The sequence below is a fragment of the Sebastes fasciatus genome, chromosome 23 (assembly GCF_043250625.1).
Source record: "Sebastes fasciatus isolate fSebFas1 chromosome 23, fSebFas1.pri, whole genome shotgun sequence".
NCBI classification, from domain to species: Eukaryota; Metazoa; Chordata; class Actinopteri; order Perciformes; family Sebastidae; genus Sebastes; species Sebastes fasciatus.
In genome coordinates this window covers 8330830-8349771 of record NC_133817.1, presented here as the reverse complement: position 1 = coordinate 8349771, position 18942 = coordinate 8330830, and the positions used below count along the sequence as shown (strand labels likewise).

General features: G+C 35.3%; 2 protein-coding genes across 2 annotated transcripts; both read right to left on the bottom strand.

Annotated features, from left to right (window-relative positions):
• Positions 1-5646: 5646 nt before the first annotated feature.
• On the bottom strand, positions 5647-10058 carry echdc3 (enoyl CoA hydratase domain containing 3). The gene is made up of 6 exons (XM_074625743.1): positions 9854-10058; positions 8385-8506; positions 8197-8294; positions 7389-7589; positions 6658-6836; positions 5647-6188 (listed from the first exon to the last, which is right to left on the bottom strand). Exons 1-6 carry the CDS (start codon positions 9988-9990, stop codon positions 6035-6037), a joined length of 891 nt encoding a protein of 296 aa, XP_074481844.1. The 5' UTR covers positions 9991-10058; the 3' UTR covers positions 5647-6034.
• Positions 10059-13313: 3255 nt separating this feature from the next.
• On the bottom strand, positions 13314-18708 carry kcnj8 (potassium inwardly rectifying channel subfamily J member 8). The gene is made up of 6 exons (XM_074625530.1): positions 17965-18708; positions 16334-16482; positions 16055-16215; positions 14960-15099; positions 14592-14808; positions 13314-14040 (listed from the first exon to the last, which is right to left on the bottom strand). Exons 1-6 carry the CDS (start codon positions 18309-18311, stop codon positions 13789-13791), a joined length of 1266 nt encoding a protein of 421 aa, XP_074481631.1. The 5' UTR covers positions 18312-18708; the 3' UTR covers positions 13314-13788.
• Between the last annotated feature and the right edge of the window lie 234 nt (positions 18709-18942).

The window sequence follows — 18942 nt, the reverse complement described above, 5'->3', positions numbered from 1 at the left end:
TATATTAATCCTACTGAATCAGTATTTTTTAGATTATACTATGTAATAACTTCCACATCCAGATAACAAGGAATTAAAAAAATAGGAAGGGCTTACTCTAGGGCTGAAATAATGAGTCAAAATTGGGTTGAACGATTTTTAAAAAATATCCAATTGTGATGAATGAAGTGAGGAATGATAATTTTTACATTATTCTCATTTTCATTGAAAAACATTAAAATTATTATATGTAAGGTTTTTGACGGGATCTGTACCAAACAAAGATGTTTTCTTAAGTCTGTAGAATATAATGTGTAGGCCAGGATATCTGCAGCACCACAATATTTAATTTAAAATGGTATTGTGACACATATTTGGCCTTTAACAAATATTGCGCCTCCTGCAATTTGAAAATTGCAGTATTGTATATTGTGATTTAGATTAGATTAATTGTGCAGCCCTTAAACAAAATAATAATAATAACAATAACCATTAATTGAATCAATAATTATTATTATTATTGATAATACACTAATAGTTTAAGTCATTTTTCAAGCTAAAGAATCAAACATTCATTGGTTCCTGTGAGAACATGCTGCTTTTCTCTGTTTTATATCATTGTACATTAAATATCTTTTGGTTTTGGACTGTTGTTTTATTTGAAAGCATCATCTTGAGGTTTTGTGATGGGGTATTTTCACTATTTTCTTACATTTTATATTCTAAACGGTTAATTACATCATTGAGAGACTAATTTGCTGTGAAAATCATTAAATTGCAGCCATATCTTAAAACCAATTAGTCTTTTTTCCAAGTAAAATGAGACAATACGATAGAAATAGAATAGAAATATTACATCCTATACAATTTGATTTCGGCGATCAACAGAAAAATACTATTTTAATAATCAATTAATCATTTCTCATATCATATTTTTTTTTAAGCATCAAATATTTCCTAGTTCCAGCTTAATTGATAATTACATAAATTGATAATTTGGGGGGTTTGGACTATTAACTGGACAAAAAAGCTATTTGAAGAGGTCGAATTTGGCTTTCTGAAACTGTAACGGGTATTTTTCACTATTTTCTGACATTTTATAGACTAGATGATTAATCAAAAAAAATGTACAGACTAATCAATAATGAAAATAATTGCTAGCCCTTCAATCTAACTTTATTAAATAAAACATGTACAGAAACAATTTGTAAAAAATAAGTGAGTTATCCTGAAATAAATAATACGCTGCTGAAAACATTATACTGCTGTTATTATTCTTTCTGGTTGAATTAGTTGAACACGGCTTCAGTTGAACGTCATGTCAAGAGCTTTGCCGGATGAGCAAACTCTGGGGAACAACACAACCCTGCAAAGGATGTTTGTTGTTTTTGTTGTCATTTGAAGACTCAGTCATGTTATTTTGGGAAACAATTTGCATAAATGAGAAGATGAATATTACAGGAACGCTCAAAATAACTCACGAGAATAAACTGTCGATTTTAACAAACTTAGTTGCAGCCCTAGTGGAAATTTAGCTTACTTAAATACTTCAATATCTTTAGATATTGTAGGTAGAGAAGTATACAATAATTTCTCGCTCTTTCCTGATCAATTGACAGACAATTGATCTGCAACAATTTTGATAATCAGTAATTTATGTCAAAAAGTAAAGAAAATGTGGGCTCACCTTGTAGAACATGTGCACGCCATGTGGGCTGAGTCCTCGCCGCAGCGCCCGGGGTTCGATACCAGACCGAGCTCTTTGCACCTGTCTCTCTCCAAGCTGCCGCTGTCTGGTAAAGCAGAAACGACAAAAAAATTTTGTTAAAGAAAAGAAAAGAAAATTTGATAGTATGCTGCTTCCTTGTTTCGTCTTTGTAAACGGATTATCTTTAGGTTTTTAACATTACCTTGGGGTCTGGAAAATTGTTGTGACTGGTACTTTTTACCATATACTAATGTTTTGTTGACTTATAGATTAATAGAATAAAATAACCTATGGAGGACAGAACCTACCAAAATCGAAAATAAATAAATAAATGACATGATAAATAAATAAATGTCATTAAATGTAGCAAAAATATTATTAAAAATAAATGTAGTCATAAATGAATTGATAAAATGTGACATAAATTGATATTTTTTTAATTAGCTTATTTATCTTTGTATTAATTCTCGTATTTATATACTTTTAAAATGTTCCCTTTTATTTATTTATGTATTTATTTTGTATTAATTTCTACATTTATCTCATTTTATTTTTTGCATTTTTTATTTTTGCATTTTTACATGTATGTATTTATTTATGCATTTATTTATTTATGCACAATTTTCCCTTTCTATTTCATTCATGACATAATGACATACTTATTTATTTTTCAAGTCATTTATTGATTTATTTTTTATTTTGGCAGGTTCCGTCCTCCATAATAACCAATCATATTGGTCAATAATGGCAATGATCGTTAATTGCAGCCCTACACCGTTTCCCTAAAAGAACATTTTAATTACCTGAATATAAAGATTGTAGGTTACAGACAATAACGTTGCCGTTAACAGAGCCTGTTCCTGTGACATGCTCTAAATACTTTTGATAGTACACCTTCAACTACAGTTTTTCCAATAAGCTTAATACATCTGTGAGGAACTGACAAAGCAACCCCTCACTTTTAGGCTTTTATTTTGATAACAGCATTCGCTGCCTCCTGGTTTAACCTCTCACATTAACACAATCACGCCATCATGTGGACATTCAGTAAAACTACAGCCTGATACATGTCAGTGTCAAAGGGACATTTTATACTGAAGAATTTCAGATTCTTATTCCCATTACCTCAGAGATTAACAAACTGTCCCTATCATCTAAATTTTAACTTGTAAGAGAAAGCATTCCTCTTTCTAGCAGCACCTTAAAAATAAAACACAAAAGGATGGATCATTCTTGTGTATTTCACAGATAATAAGCATGTACAAAATTAATTCCTAAACCCAGCTTGTTGATTTTACAATTGATTGATCTGTGGAATCATTTCTTTATTAATCGTTTAATCATTAAGTCTAAGAAATGTTTTTAAAAATCGTGAAAAAGTGCCCATCACAATTTCTCAGAGCTCCTGGGTACATCTTCAAACTGATGGATTTGTTCAACAATCAGTCCAAAACCTCAAAATAAGGCTGCAACTAACAATTATTTTCATTGTCAATTGATCTGACGATTATTTTCTCTATTAATCGATTAGTTTTTTTTAAATACTTAAACTGATTAATTTTTTTCTTGATAAATGACAATTAACTGCTTATTCAAAATGTTATTAAAATTGTTGCCAATTACCAATTATCAATTAATGGAGTACCATTATTTATTACAAATGTTTGAACAGATTTCTTCTTCGAGGAAGATCTTTAAAAAGAAACTGAAGTAATAGAGCTGTTGTCACCCTAACTTAAATTACTAGTGAGTCATCTGAGGTATAGCACAGAAAATAAAGACATGTTTTATAGACAACATTTCTACAAATTCTTTTCATTATCAATTAATCTGACAAAAATGATCTTGTCAAGTCTATAAAATGTGAGAAAACAACCATAAGTGATGTCTTCAAATAGCATGTTTTGTCCAACCAAGCAGCCCAAAACTCAAAGATATTCAATTTACAAACAAGTATCAGAGCACCAGTGTTAAACAACTGATTAATTAATTAATTAATTAATCAATCAATGAATCAATTAATTAATCAAAATGAAATCCAATTTATTTTCTGTCAATCAATGAATTGGCTCTAAATAATACCATCAGTAATTAATAGATCACCCAAAACAGTAACAGCAGCAACAACACAGGGAGGAATTATGCTAAAGACCAAATCAACCCAATGAGAATTCATATTCATTCAGTTGATAGTTCTGTAAATGTTCTTGTTTATTTATCTTTGTATTAATTCTCTTATTTATTTACTCTTGTTTAATTTTCCCTTTTATTTATTTATGTATTTATTTTTTATTAATTTCTACATTTGTCTCTTATTTATTTTTATATGTATGTATTTATTTATATATTTATGCATTAATTTATTTATATATTTATGCATTTATTTATCAAAGTAAATAAAACACATGAAGTAAACTTTGCAACCAATGACAACAAGCAAACCAACAACACGTTCAATCTCAAGTGTAACCTAGCAACAACGCTAGAAGCAAAGCCAACAGTCACCAACACAAACAGCAACATTTAGCAAGAAAACAACACTGTCAACCTGAGACAAGACTTTAAACATGTAAACACAAGCATAACATACTTAGCTTGAATTGTTTGGTAGTGGAGAACCCGCTCAACTCTCCACGTGTTGCACGTTGCATGTTACCACAAAACAAAGATGGCGGCCGGATGTGACCTCATCTATATATAAACAATAGAAAAAAAAATAATTATAGAAAATAATATATTATATAGTAAAAATGCATTTAAAAATTAAACTCTTACGACCACATATATGGAGGACCACAAGAGTAAATTGTAATAAAGCATTTAATTGAATTATAACTAATTGTACAATCAAAAATAGCCATTAATACATTTGTTTACAATTTGATTTATTAATCTTTTTCATGGTTTATTTAACAGGGACCAATACAATGTATATAGACAACTTAAAAACAGCTATCTGATGCCAGTATCATAGTGCTTATAGCGGATGCTAATTTGCAACACCTGTCCCTAGAAGGGCTTTTTGTGAAAATAAGAGATTAAAACAGGAATGGGTACAGGAAAAATAAATAAATACAATAAAGCACATATTTAAAAACATTACACTTAAAAACTAGGCATGAGTACAGGTTTGTCGCTGAATTAAACAGGATTTGGTTGCTCTAAGTTTGCAGCAGATTTTAAGTGATCAGGTAGCGAGTTCCATCCATCTATGAATAAATGGACTAAATTACAAAGTTATTCATTATTTGACATTTTAATGGGAAATAAAAAGAAGAATTATAAAAATAATTTACAACTGAAATATTAAGCCATCAATAAATAGTTCAAATTAAAAAAGGGATTTACAAAAACACCATAAAACAGTCAATAAGTACATCATTTAATTTAGTCCATTTATTCATAGATTAATAAATCAATTTGTAAACAAATCTATATGATTTATTTAAATCAATTTGTAAACAAATTTATTTATGACCATGTGCTAGCTCTACTTCAAACTATTTACTTTGAACTAAAAATGCTCCATTTCCTGTACTTTGTGGTAAGTGTTTTTATTGTAAAATTTGTGTTATTTATAATACTTGATGGCAGCTACCTTATACGACCTCAATTGTGTTGCAAAGTGGAAGTAACCAGCTGGCTTCCAAAGTATTATTTGCCATACATTATTGTAATTCACATTAAAAATGTATCTTTAAATATCCTCAGTGTTCTGGGGATATAAATATTCTGATTAATTTAATGATACTATATGTTAAGGCTGGGTATATGGCCAAAATCTTCTATCATAATATGGGTAATTTCATATCTCGATAACCATATATACCACGATGTAGCATGTTTTCTGGTAATTCGATAAAGAAGCTTAAATCGTCAGTCACCTCACGTTGTCTATCTATGCAGAAAATGATGTAGACTTTTACTTCCAAAACCTTGGATGTTCAAAATAGATAATACCCATTTGTAACCCCATTTATTGCATTTAAATTACACAAATACAGAGAGCAGCATTCTTTAGCTTTATGAATCTGTTTATGTCATTAAACTTCTTGAGTCTTCTGGGTGGCAACGGAGCATTTCTTCTCATCTGCAGCTTTCAAGGCACAACATGGTTCAGCTATTTGTCTTTAGTGTGAGCGAAAAGAAGGAAATCCTCAGGGAACATGAAGTCAACAATTCAAACTTCAATCGTAGTGATCTTGCAGATTACACAGCCACATTTTAAAAGTAGCGTAGCCCCATACATTGACTTGGGATTGGTGCTAATTATTCCACACCAGTGACTGAAAACCACATGAACCAGTCAGGATAATCACTATCTCCTGTGATAAAGTCAACAGTCCATCAGTCGTGGGCTTTTTCTGCTTTATTGCTCCACACTGGTTTGCGTTTCTCTATGAAGGCCTTGATCCCCTCTTGTCCGTCTCTTAGCGCCAGGTTGTCAACCATCACCTTGGAGGCGGTGGCGTACGCTGCGTCTCGACCTTGAGCCATTTGTCTTTGGAGGAAACAAAGCAGAAGAGAAAACAACATGTGAAGGGAAATGTCTATGTATAATTCACAATGTTACACACAAGTAATCCTGATTATTATGGAAAATGTATAGTCCTTGATTACATTTTATCTGTCATCACCTACAATATTTGCCCTAAAACATTATCTCATAATTCCAGTAAACTAAAGATAAAGAACAGTTTTTGGTCCTATCATCAAAACCTCTGAAAGCTTTAGTTGTATTTATGTAGCACGTGGATGCTACTACAGGCTGGCAATCTTTCCACTGATAGAATTATTTGTTTGGAAAAATAATAATGATTTTATGATGGTAAAATGCAACATACTAATTATTAGGTTTAATTTAAGGTGAAATTCAACCTCTTCTTGTTTTGGGGGGAACCCCTTGAACCATCTCAAGCATAAAAAAAACACTAATAATGTCAAGGAAAAGGTAAAAAGAGGTCGGTCACCTCTGGAAAGTGGCCTTGCCGAGGGCGACAACAGGTCGGCTGGCCTGACACACCCGCTGAGCGATGGCCAACGTCTCCTCCTCAAGTCGCTCTTCTGGTACCACCTTACTGATCAGACCGTGCAGCAAAGCATCATGGGCTGAGATGGGGGTTCCTGTGAACAGCATCTCCATGGCAACCTGGTTAAAAAGAAGGAAGCAAAGGTGTTTATTAATTAATCAATAATAGTTAAAAAAAGAATACATTTGATCACAATATATCAGCTGATATTTATTTGTGACTTAATCATATAATATTATAAAAAAAAATAGGCAAAGGTTCCTCAAATTTGGTTATTATTTGGCACGATAATTTCCAGTTGAACCATAAACATTATTATCAAAGTTGACAGGAACAGTAAATAAAAAATAACTAGGGCTATAAAACAATTGGCTATAATTTTGCCAATTAATTTGAAAAGTTTATTCAAATAACTTCTGTTTTTATTTTAACAGTAAAAATGATTAACAAAAGCAAACAAACAAAAATGTGAAATGCCACTGAATCTGTAGAGAAATGTCTTTCCACCAGGGCCCCTCTTCTCATATGGGATACGAGAGAATGATTCAGAACTTATTTGAATACTTCTTCGTCTTTTGTATTTTGTTTTTGGGAAAAAAATTGATTTGAATTGAACTGATTTTATGTTTAGGCCATATCACCCAGCTCTAAGTCGAGTGTCTTTCTCTCACCTTCCTCGGCACGGCTCTGCCAATGGCCACCGCTGGCGTCGAGCAGAACAGACCCACATTGACACCCGGAGTGGCGAAGGTGGACCTCTCTGTTGCCACAGCGATGTCACAGCTGGCAACAAGCTGGCAACCGGCAGCCGTGGCAACGCCGTTCACCATGGCGATCACTGGAACAGGTATGTCTTGTATCAGAGTCATTACCTGAAGCACAAGAGCCGGGGAGTTTAAAGGCAGGCAATTAATCAGGTTTTGATTAATTGGTCTCTTGTGTTGATGAATGTTAAAATTAAAATTAACTAGAGATCACCATGAAATGTTATGTTTAAATAAGTAAATGAGGCATTATCTAATGCTAACTTTTGGTGAATTTAGGAGAAATCTGAAGGCGCAAATAGACAAGGTAGTAAAATAAAAACACCTAAATGTGTATAAATAGTGCAAAATAGACCAAAAATCTCAAAATAAACTATGTTTTTGCCTAGTGTCTCACCTTAAAATATGCATTTGTCATAATTGTTTACATTTTACAGACTGGTGGATACATTTAATAATCAAAGTCAAAATAGTAGTTGTAGTGTAGTAGGAAATGGTGACTATATTATTGACTCGTTAAGGCCAGATGGTGTAATAACTGAGTCAAACAGCATCATATCAGAGCGAGGTGAACGACACTCAGTGGACCAGGTGTGATTTATAATAAATAGTAAATAAGAGGCTGATATTGTGATGATATGATACAGCTCTCAACATCTGTAGTGTGTGAGAGAGAAAGATAGGGACACAGAGAGAGGGAGGAAGAGAAACTAACCTCTGAACAGGTGTGAAACACCTTTGTGTGATATTCTCTGCCCTGAGCTGACGTCAGCTCCTTCAGGTCATGTCCAGAGGAAAACACTGGACCTTTGGCTGACACACACATTAAAACACACACGTTACAACATTAGACCACCATGTTTCTCTCTCCATATCACACACACACTCTCAATAAATACCTACCCGATATGATAACAACTCTGAGATCATCGCTGTCGACGTCAGTCAGGATGTTTTCTCTGAGGGACTCCAGCATGGACAAAGACAGAGCATTCCTCTTCTTGGGATTGTTCAATATTATCCTCCTGGAAATAAAGAGGAAGAAGAAGTTACATTATAAAGTAGTGTTTTGTGATCTGTCTAACTTGTATAACCTGTTTTACCAGACAAATTATGTTCCATTTCCTTGTACATTTAAACATTTAAAATAGTCATTTTCTCATTTATGAAAGGCGCACACCTGGTACAATAAGACTTAAGAGCTTTTATTCTATATATTTATTAAATATTGATTTTGGTTAATTCATTAAAGACCTACATTGATGCACAGTTTTGAGGTACTGGTGAGTATTTTCATTTTGGGAGACTTAATGCTTTGACTCTCCATCAAAGAAAGAACTTATACTTTTTACTCCCCTACATACATCTATTTTCTTTACAGATAAAGATTTTACATTTACCAAAAAACCGAGCACATAAATTCAGAGATGTAAAAAGTATACCACTGTTACATGCTGTAGTTGTTATATTGTAAATATACTGTATCTACCTGACAGCACCTGTGAATTTATTTTTCTCGCAAAATAATGACTTTATTCTCTTAATATTATGACTTTATTCTCGTAATATTACGACTTTATTCTCGTAATATTACGACTTTGTTCTCGTAATATTACGACTTTATTCTCGTAATATTAAGGTTTTTTTTCTCTTAAAGTTATGACTTTATTCTCGAAATATTACGACTATATTCTCGTAATATTACGACTTTTTTTCTCGTAATATTACGACTTTTTTCTCGTAAAGTTACAACTTTATTTTCGTAATATTACGACTTTATTCTCGCAATATTACGACTTTGTTCTCGTAATATTACGACTTTATTCTCGTAATATTAAGGGTTTTTTTCTCTTAAAGTTATGACTTTATTCTCGAAATATTACGACTATATTCTCGTAATATTACGACTTTTTTTCTCGTAATATTACGACTTTTTTCTCGTAAAGTTACAACTTTATTTTCGTAATATTACGACTTTATTCTCGCAATATTATGACTTTATTCTCATAATATTACTACTTTATTTTCGTAATATTACAACTTTTTATCTCATAATATGATGACTTTATTGTGTAAACCTCAGATGTTTTTTCCCTCAATGTGGCCCTAATACTCCGTAGTACATTGTCTCTTTTGGCCCTCACTGCATTAGACTTATATACTATATACTTAGACTATAAACTGTTACTTTCATCACAATGATCAAATGTTTTGCAGCTCCAGACAGAATTTATTTTTTTTATTTTGCCTAAAATGTCTGTTTTGATAGTACAGGTTGTTGACCCCTGTTACATGCTGTTGTTGTTATAGTGTAAATATACTGTATCTACCTGACAGCACTTGTGAATAACAGGTGTATTTCGGTACTTTACCTGATTCCGTTGTGTTGCTGTCTCACCGTCAGCGGTTCCGGTTCGGTCTGAGAGTAGAAACGAGTCCCGGTTAGTAGTGTTGAAGTTCTGCTGAGCTGAAACACGCCGACAGCTCTGCAGAGTAAACTACGAGCCATGTTTACCTGAAGAGACGCTTCACTTCACCTTCCCACTCTCACTACCGGGTACGTACGACGTCAAAGGCACGTAGAGCAACGTAAGAACGTAGGGCAACGTAAGAATAAACCAAGAGCCAATCAGAAAGTAGGTCTAATGATCATGCTGTATGGTAGTGGTATTTATAAAATTAAATTAAAAAAATGTATAAAATAAAATAAATAAAATAATAAAAAAATTAAAAATAATAATTAAATTAAATAATTTAAATAAAAAAGAATTCTCAATGGACAAAAATATTAGCTTTTTAATCCAACTGTTTACAATATATAATATATGACACAGAATAAAGGTTATAATTATAGTTAGAATAATTATAAATAATAATAATTATAGTTAGACAAATTCAGGAAAATTGAATTAGAGTATATGTATGGCTCAATAAGGAAGCTGGTTCATAATTAATAATTGACTTGTGGAGAAGGGGTGGGATTAAATAAGTTTATACTTCTCACTATGTAAATCACGGCATCAAGTGTTGGCAATATATTTTTTTATGTTTTTCATTGTATGTAAATACTGCTTGTTTCTGACTATCCACTTGTTGGTATGATCTTTATTTTTTTTTATTTTTTTTTGTATTCTACATGTTCGAAATAAATTTTGAAATGAAATGAAATATAATATTCTCTAGCCAAGCTGACAAATAGAAAAGCAACAACAACCTAAACAATATTTGAAACATATAAAATGATCGACTAAAGTTATTAATCTGTGCCCCTTAATTTATTTTTCTACTTTTTCATCCTCCTCTGTATTTTGTTTTTATTGAATATAAAAAGCTTCTTGCACAATCCCTTAACCAAATGTTTCTTTAAATTGTATTTCTTGTAAAGTCATCAATGAATTCTCCCCTTTTTGTTCTTTGAACTTGTTTGTATGTTATTGTTGTTGTTTGTATTTGACTTATTAATAAAGTTGGGAAAAAAATCCAAAGGACTCAAAAATTCAAGCATTTCTACCTTATATATGTTTTATAAATAAAAAAATAAATGTACATTTTAAGATATACTTGGTCACAAAATATTTGTTATTAAAGCACAGAATTAGGCCTAATTTCCAATTACATTTCCAATTAATATTTTCAAATATTTTGAGTATTCATTAGTGCTTACTATGAGGGGTTACTGGGCTACGAAGCATGAGTCTGATGTATCTGTTAATACATTTTCTATTGATATCATATTAAAACCTGATGGTACTGCATATTGTGCTACATTGTCGTGCATATACTAGGTGCTAACAAAATATCTATTTAACATAATTGTCATGAAGATATTTTTCTTATTTTTTCTTATTCCATATCAATATTACAACATCTGCATTGGTGACTATAGGTTTTCATTTGCTTACATAATAACATTACACATGAGGATGTGCAGCAGGGGCCACGTCGATAAGAGCTCCTGAAACCAGCTCTGGATCATTGGGTAGAGGTTGCTGCCGGACTCTTTCCAATGCAGCCTTGTTGAACGAGACATCTTCAGCTCTCATCTGCTTCTCTGTGGCTCTGATTGTGTCTGAAAGAGCTGATATGTCTCTGCTCAGACCCTCAATCTTCTCCTTCATCATCTGACTCTTCTGCTCCTCCTCCTCCCTCAGTGCAGCCATCCGGGCCTCCTCTTCTTCTTCTTCTAGAAACTGGTGAAGCCGGTTCGAACCTGTGGCCGCTGTGTGTTTCTGCATCTCTGCAGACGCTGCACGCCAGCTGCTGATCGTCCACACAGAAGAACTTGAGTTTCTTGAGGTGCAGACTGCACAGTGGTTCAGACCCTCTCTCCAGTAAGAAGGCCTCACACTGGCTCTTCAACGCAAAGTTAGAGGGAAGTATTTCCTTTGAGGACCTTCTCTTACAGAGCGGACACTCAGAGGTTTGACTGTCTGCCCGATGCTTCTGCAGACAGTCCTTACAGAAGCTGTGGTTACATGACAGGACGACTGGATCTTTAAAAATGTCACAGCAAACCGGACAACAGAGTTCCTTCTCTAATCTGGAAGCCATGTCCGCTTGGGCAGTTACTTTCACTTTTGATAGCCTACTCCTAAAGCTCTTCTTTCTTGTATACCATCAGCACCAAAGTACAGTTTATTACCAGTAGCAGTAGTCCCAGTATTCCCAGTATTTCCTGCTGAGCTGTAGTCGTTCTACTTCAGTCGAAGCCGTTGATTTGGTCTGAAAGTTAAGGTCACTCACACACTCTTCTTCTCAGGGAGGGAGAATAACAACAAGCTGGCTTCATGGTTTATCTCACTCGCTACGCGCAGTTAATATTACATATTATTACAGGTGTGAAGTGACCAGGCAACTAGTGGCCAAATTACAGTTTGCATCGGTGACACATAAATAATCCAAGATACAAGTACAGATATTTTCTTTTTTTTAAGAATGCATTTTCAAGTTGTATATTTCAATCAATAATTATAATAATAATAATAATAATAATAATAATAATAATAATAATAATAATAATAATAATCTATTCATTCAACACTGGTGAGAGTTCATCTAAAATCTGTCTCTGTTTTTTTAACTTTTGGAGGAAGTAGCATGCCTTTTACAGCTTTAACTGAAGTGGGGTGAGGTGTCAGTTATCTTACTGTAGCACACGAAGCAATGCTATCTGCTGCAGTGAACAGATAATGCTGCATTTTATTATTTAACTTATTACACCTACTTCATTTCTGCAAAAAAATAATGTTTGCTTCTTATTTTTATACTGAAAGACCTGAGAAAAGTACAGAATTGAAACTTACATCTATATGCAATAATCATAAGTTCAATGAAAAATGACACAAAAAAGAAACTGCTGTCTGATATTCACCCAAGGTAATTTATCCATCATGTGGTCATTTCATTACATTATTTGCCTAACCCAAATCTGCTGTAAAGACATCCCGTTTCAGTATAAAAGCAAAAAGATCTGCAGATTCTTCAGCACATCTTACCTCAGAATGCATCGGTATACACAGTGTTTGCAAACTCCATTGATAAATTGAGGTTGGATGGATGTTTTTTGTTAGTTTAGATGTGTATTTTTTATGTGCATGACCTTTAAATGTGTTGATTTATACAGAATTCCTTTATATAATTTTTTAACTATCATATTTTGTTGGAAGCATGTATTGCACAATCTTCATAATCTATGTGATATTTTTCTCAACATAATCTGATTTCTTTGCATTTTTTAAATACACTTTTGCAGGATTTATAATGACGTATTTGTTTGATTGTGTTAACTACTTAATAAATGATCATTTGAGTATTTCAGATATTGAAACCATATTCAGATGAAGTGCATTTATTCTCAAATAACACACAAGTCAATATAAAGTGAAAACACACATGTACAGTACAGTGATTGATGACCACTAGTTACCACTACTAGTAGTTAAACTGTGACTTTAATCATTAAGAAAATGTATCTCCCTCATGTCGGTAAAATTCGGTAGGCATAAAGGCCCAATGTTTGGAATTATTGCTTTAATGATAATGAAGAGAAAAAAAATTATTAATAATTGATTGGTTTGTGACGGCTCTATCGGTGCAGAGAAATGAACTGCAACGATTTGAAGAGTTAATTTATAAAATAGGAGCTAGATTCCTCCATGCACGTGAACATGAGGTAACATGTTGGGAGTCCAGATAAGGCAGGGAACAGGAAAAGAACGAGTCCCATCAGAGCAGGAGAAACACCAACACCCACAATCCTCCTCGCCACCAGGAGGAGCAGGGCGGCCAGCAGGAGGCAGGCCTCATGTCAGGTGACGGCGTTCAGGTTCTGGCCTCCGTCGGTCGGGGTGAAGAACTGGACTTTGGGCGCGGCGAGCCCCGAGTTGTTCCTGCGCAGACTGCCGCTGCTTCCTGCGCCGTTGCGCATGGAGTTGTTGCGTCTCATGGAGTTTCGCTTACGCAGCGAGTTCTGGTGCGACAGCTCGCTCTTCTGGAGAGTCTGGATTAAGATGGACGGCTTCTCGTCCAGTTCTCTGGCGCTGCAGGGCGGCGTCGTTACCTGAACGAGCAACGACAGAACAGTGTTACAAGTGACATAAATAAATAAATATTAATTTTTCTGTCCCGTGGTTGTTGTTTTTTCCTACCTGCCTCTGATTGGCTTACCCTAACCAACCTCACTCCTCATGCCTAAACCTAATCAATCCAACCAACAAAGGCAATGAGTACAAGCCAATCAGAGGCAGAGTAGGGCGGGTCATGACTTCACCATAGCAGGATAAAACTAAAGAGAAACTAAAGAATAATAACAATAAAATGTGGAACATAAAGAATAAAAACAATCAAATTGAAGCTTAAATGGGGAAACGGGAAATATGAAACTCTTGATAACATTTAAAAGACTTAACATGCAGGTGATTCCCATAAGGGAACAAGATTCTGTATGTTTAAATTGAATTCTACTTCCTCCCATGTCTTCTCTTTTCATAATCAGTGTTGTAGTGGTGAATAAACAGGAGGATAAATAATGATTAGTAAGTGATTATCATAAAGGTAATAGAAAGAAGCATCAATCTGATTATACAATACCTTAGTTGGTTTAACTCTCACCTTGACTGTGTTACCAAACTTGGAGTAGTCCACCGAGTACACGCCATCCTCCTCCGTCACTATGGGAACAAAGCGGTGACCCCACTGGATCTCCTCGGCGACGTAGGAGGTCCGGGCCTGCGTGGTGATCCCCGTCGTCTCCACGACGCCCTCCAGGATGACGATCACCTCCAGGTCGCTGCATTGCAGCTCCATGGCCGACAGGTCGTACAGCGGGCTGAGAGGAGAAGAACACAACAACAAATTTAGAAACATGGTTGAACCCGGATTAAAACATTTCAGGACTCCAATCAGACAATTAAAATAATCCAAAAATAAAATATTAGATAAAAAAATAATAATAAATCATGGATCTGGTGTGGTCGTACCTTTCTTTGTCGATGATGTGGCAGATGATGAGCGGCGCGAGGAGGAACAGGCTGTTGGTGGCCACGGCGGTCTCCGTCTGGACGTCGATCTGATGGATGGGAATCACCTCACCCTCTGGTGTCGTCGTCTTCCTGACCACCTGCAGACCACGTGGAGTCCTGATTAATCATCAGCTCATCTAAATCTCATTTCGGCACCTTTTTGAAGTGATTCCTTCATTTCATAGAGGTAATTGAAACTCATAGATACATGACCTTTGTTTTACAGGCAGAAATACACTTTACACTTAAAATGTTCCTTCTCTCTTGGAGAAAGCTTTTTCATCAAGAAGATATGATGTATAATCTGGTGATTCTGGGCTAAAATCATGAGTATTTCCTTATTGTTAAATCAGATTGTAAAGTATAATTTGATGAGGTCATCCACTGCAGGCATAATACTGTATATGGCAAGTGTCTGCGTCTGTGGTGTGATAAAGTTGATCCAACGAAAGTGAAGTGATGTGATTACTTGACAAAAAAAAACGAAAAAAAAAAACAACACAATTTTTCTGAGTATTTTTTCTTGTAAATTTGTGACTTTACTCTCAGAGAATTTCTGATTTTATTTTGCTAATTTATGAGTTTATAATCTCAGAGAATATCGGAGTTATTTTCTCACAAATGTATGACTTTATAATTTTAGAGAATAGTCTCCAATTTTAGAGAATATTTGAGACTTTATCTCATGAATAGACTATTTTTTCTCGTACATTTACCACCTCAATCTCAGGTAATATCCAACTTTTTTTCTTGTAAATTTACAAACTTAATCTCAGAGAATATCCGAATATTTTTCTCGTAAATTTACGATTTTATAATCTCAGAGAATATTTGATATTTTTTCTCATGACTTTGAGTTTTTTCTCATAAATTTACCACTTTAATATCAGAGAATATCCAAGTATATATCCAAGAATATTGCCACCCTCTTCTGACTTCATAATTTATTTATTTATTTTTACCTACAATGGCCCTAATACACCGTTGTAAGTAGAAATGCCAATATACCCAGCAACAACAATAATATACTGTTAAAATAAAACAGACGAACACCTGTAATCTGACGGTGGCTCCTATAATCATGCTCTTCCTCAGATCCCCGATACGAATCATGAAACACAGACAGTTGTTTCTGACAGCGATCACGGCGTGACGGCTGAAGATCAACGTCTCCGCTCGCCGGTTTGACTGAGCCGTCTTCATGAAGATACAACCTGAGGAGAGACGAAGGAAACAAGTCGATTTCACTTATGTGAAATTGAATGCAGGGCTTTAACCTGTAACAGAGTATTTCTACACTGTAGTATCACTATCTGAGTACTTAAGTCTTACCCAGCATGACAGCGTTGATGATGAGTCCTATGATGTTCTGCATGATGAGGACGGTGATGGCGGTCGGACAGTGTTCAGTTATCATTCGTCCTCCGAAGCCGATGGTCACCTGAACCTCGATGGAGAACAGGAAGGCTGACGTGAACGACCTGAAGAGAGAAGAAATTTCTTTAGTCACGGCTGGTTGAACTTAACATTTAGAAGACATGACGTTAAAACCAGTATCCTATAGGTTTCGGACATCAGAACAGTTTCATTCTGCCAAACAGAGTCAATCCTCAGTGACTTGTTGCCCACTTTGAGAAAAGAAAAAATATCTCCTGCAGCTTTAAATCTTTCTGATGATTTTCTGAATTCATCTTAAATCGGTCTGACCCTTTTTGTCAAAGACATTCGCTCCCATTTAAGGCTTCACTTTGTTAATATTAATATACTATTCAGAGAATAAGAAAGTATTTCTTCATCATATTTCCACTGATCATGTGTAATGTTCAAGATTTTGAATGGACGAGATGGAAAAGAGAGAGAGGAGGGAAGGTTGAGGAGCAGTGTTGGAAGATCTGTTCAGAGACCCCTTTACTTAAAGGTACAGTGTGTAAGATCTGGCGCCATCTAGTGGTGAGGTTGCAGATTGCAACCAACTCAAACATCTCCTGTGTGCCAAGCGTGTAGGAGAACTACGTTGGCCGACGAGAAAAAGCAAAAAAGGCCCTATTTAGAGCCAGTGTCGATTCATATTTTCAGGTGATCATACACTTAAAACACTGTTCCTTGTCCTGGTCGTGAGATGATTAATGGGAGGGACAAGAAGAAACTAAGTTCTGATACATGACTTTTCTCAAATCTTTGCTCTTTTTTTGAGGATTATTAGAGAGTTTTAGCTCTTTGGGTCAAAGGAAGTTATTTAAATGAAACCATGTGAGAAGTTTAGAGGAGAAAATGTCTCTTTGGAGGAACTGAAACAACTCAGAGACGTCTGAAACATGACAAGAAGACACAGCTACACTGCTTCTTTGTAAAAAAAAAGAAAGTTTTTTGGTTGAATCTGTAGCAATGCATTTTATTTTACAAGCTTACCAGATGTTTTTTAACATAAAATCCTAATCTGAAATATATATATAGCTGTTAAATAAATGCAGTGGGAGTATAAAGTGGCATAAAATGGAAACACTCGAGGGACAAGTACCTAAAATCTGTCCTTAAATTGGTAGTTGAGTAAATGTAGACTATGTACTTTACACCACCTGAAGGAGAGGTGGTTGACAAAAAAATGGAAAGGAGAGAAGGAAGGAAGGAGATAAGGAAAGGAGGAGGGAGGTGCCAAACACTCTCTTCCCCTCCTACAATCTTTACATTATTTCCTCTGAAATGATGAGAGCAAAAGTTCCCTAACTTCCTGTCACAATTAATATCTTTCTCTCCCTCTTCTCCTCATTAAAAATGGAGGAAGAGAAGAAGAAGAGGAGGAGGAGGATGGTGGGAGGTTTGGACCAACTCAGGATGGATAGAAAAAGTTCTAGTGACCTCAAAAAAAACATCTCATCAAACACACTTTAAACATCTAAATCACACTTTTTAAAATTGCACTTTTCTAACATTGAGTCTGCTGTGTGTGTGTGTGTGTCTCTTACTTGACTTCAGTGACGCAGTGCGTCTCGTTGACGTTCTCCGGTCCCAGGTCTCCGTGCGCAAAGGCCACCAGCCACCAGCTCATGGCGAACAGCAGCCAGCTGCTGACGAAGGTCGTGGTGAAGATGACCAGTGTGAAGCGCCACTTGAGGTCCACCAGCGTGGTGAACACGTCCTGCAGGAAGCGGCCCTGCTCGCGGATGTTCTTGTGCGCCAGGTTGCACGAGCCGTTTTTGGCGATGAAGCGCGCCTTGTTAACCCGGTCCCTGAACACCGGCTTGCGGGGCATGCGGGAGGCGAGGCCCGGCAGACCGAACTCCTCCGGGATGATGCTTTTTCTCGCCAACATATCTTCAGCTGGAAATAAAAAAAAGTGTGAAAAATTCTACTTTTTTTTTTTTTTAGACTCGCATCTTCTTCAGTGCGTCTTTGTCCAACATGTCCAAAAAAGACGCTCCAAAAAAAGACGCTTCAAAAAAGAACGTTCCAGAAAAGAATGTTCCAAAAAAGAACACTCCAAAAAAGACGTTCCAAAAAAGAACGTTCCAAAAAAAAGACGCTCCAAAAAAAGACGCTCAAAGACGCACAAACTGTTTTCCTCGTGTGGACATCTGGAGGACGTTTTGTGAGCGTCCTCTCTCTGAAGGGCTGGGACGGTCTCCTCTCCTCCTGTTGACGTAGTCCAGCTTCCAGAGTCCAGACCCGATCCAGACCAGACCAGGCTGCTGCTGCTGCTGCCTTCAAGGGTCGTTCAGGGACCGTCGGAAAACACAAGTCAAAACTTATTCATGTCCCCTACCAATGCTCATAACCTTCAACTATTGTCTTCAATAAAGTCTCCTGAGTTCAAACATTCATTAAACCCTCCAATTATTAATGAAAGATGATTATTTTCGACTTTAAATGACTAATTTCACTAGATTTCCACATTAAACTCTACTTTTATAAACGTTAAATAAGTTTTAAGCTGTAAGAATTAA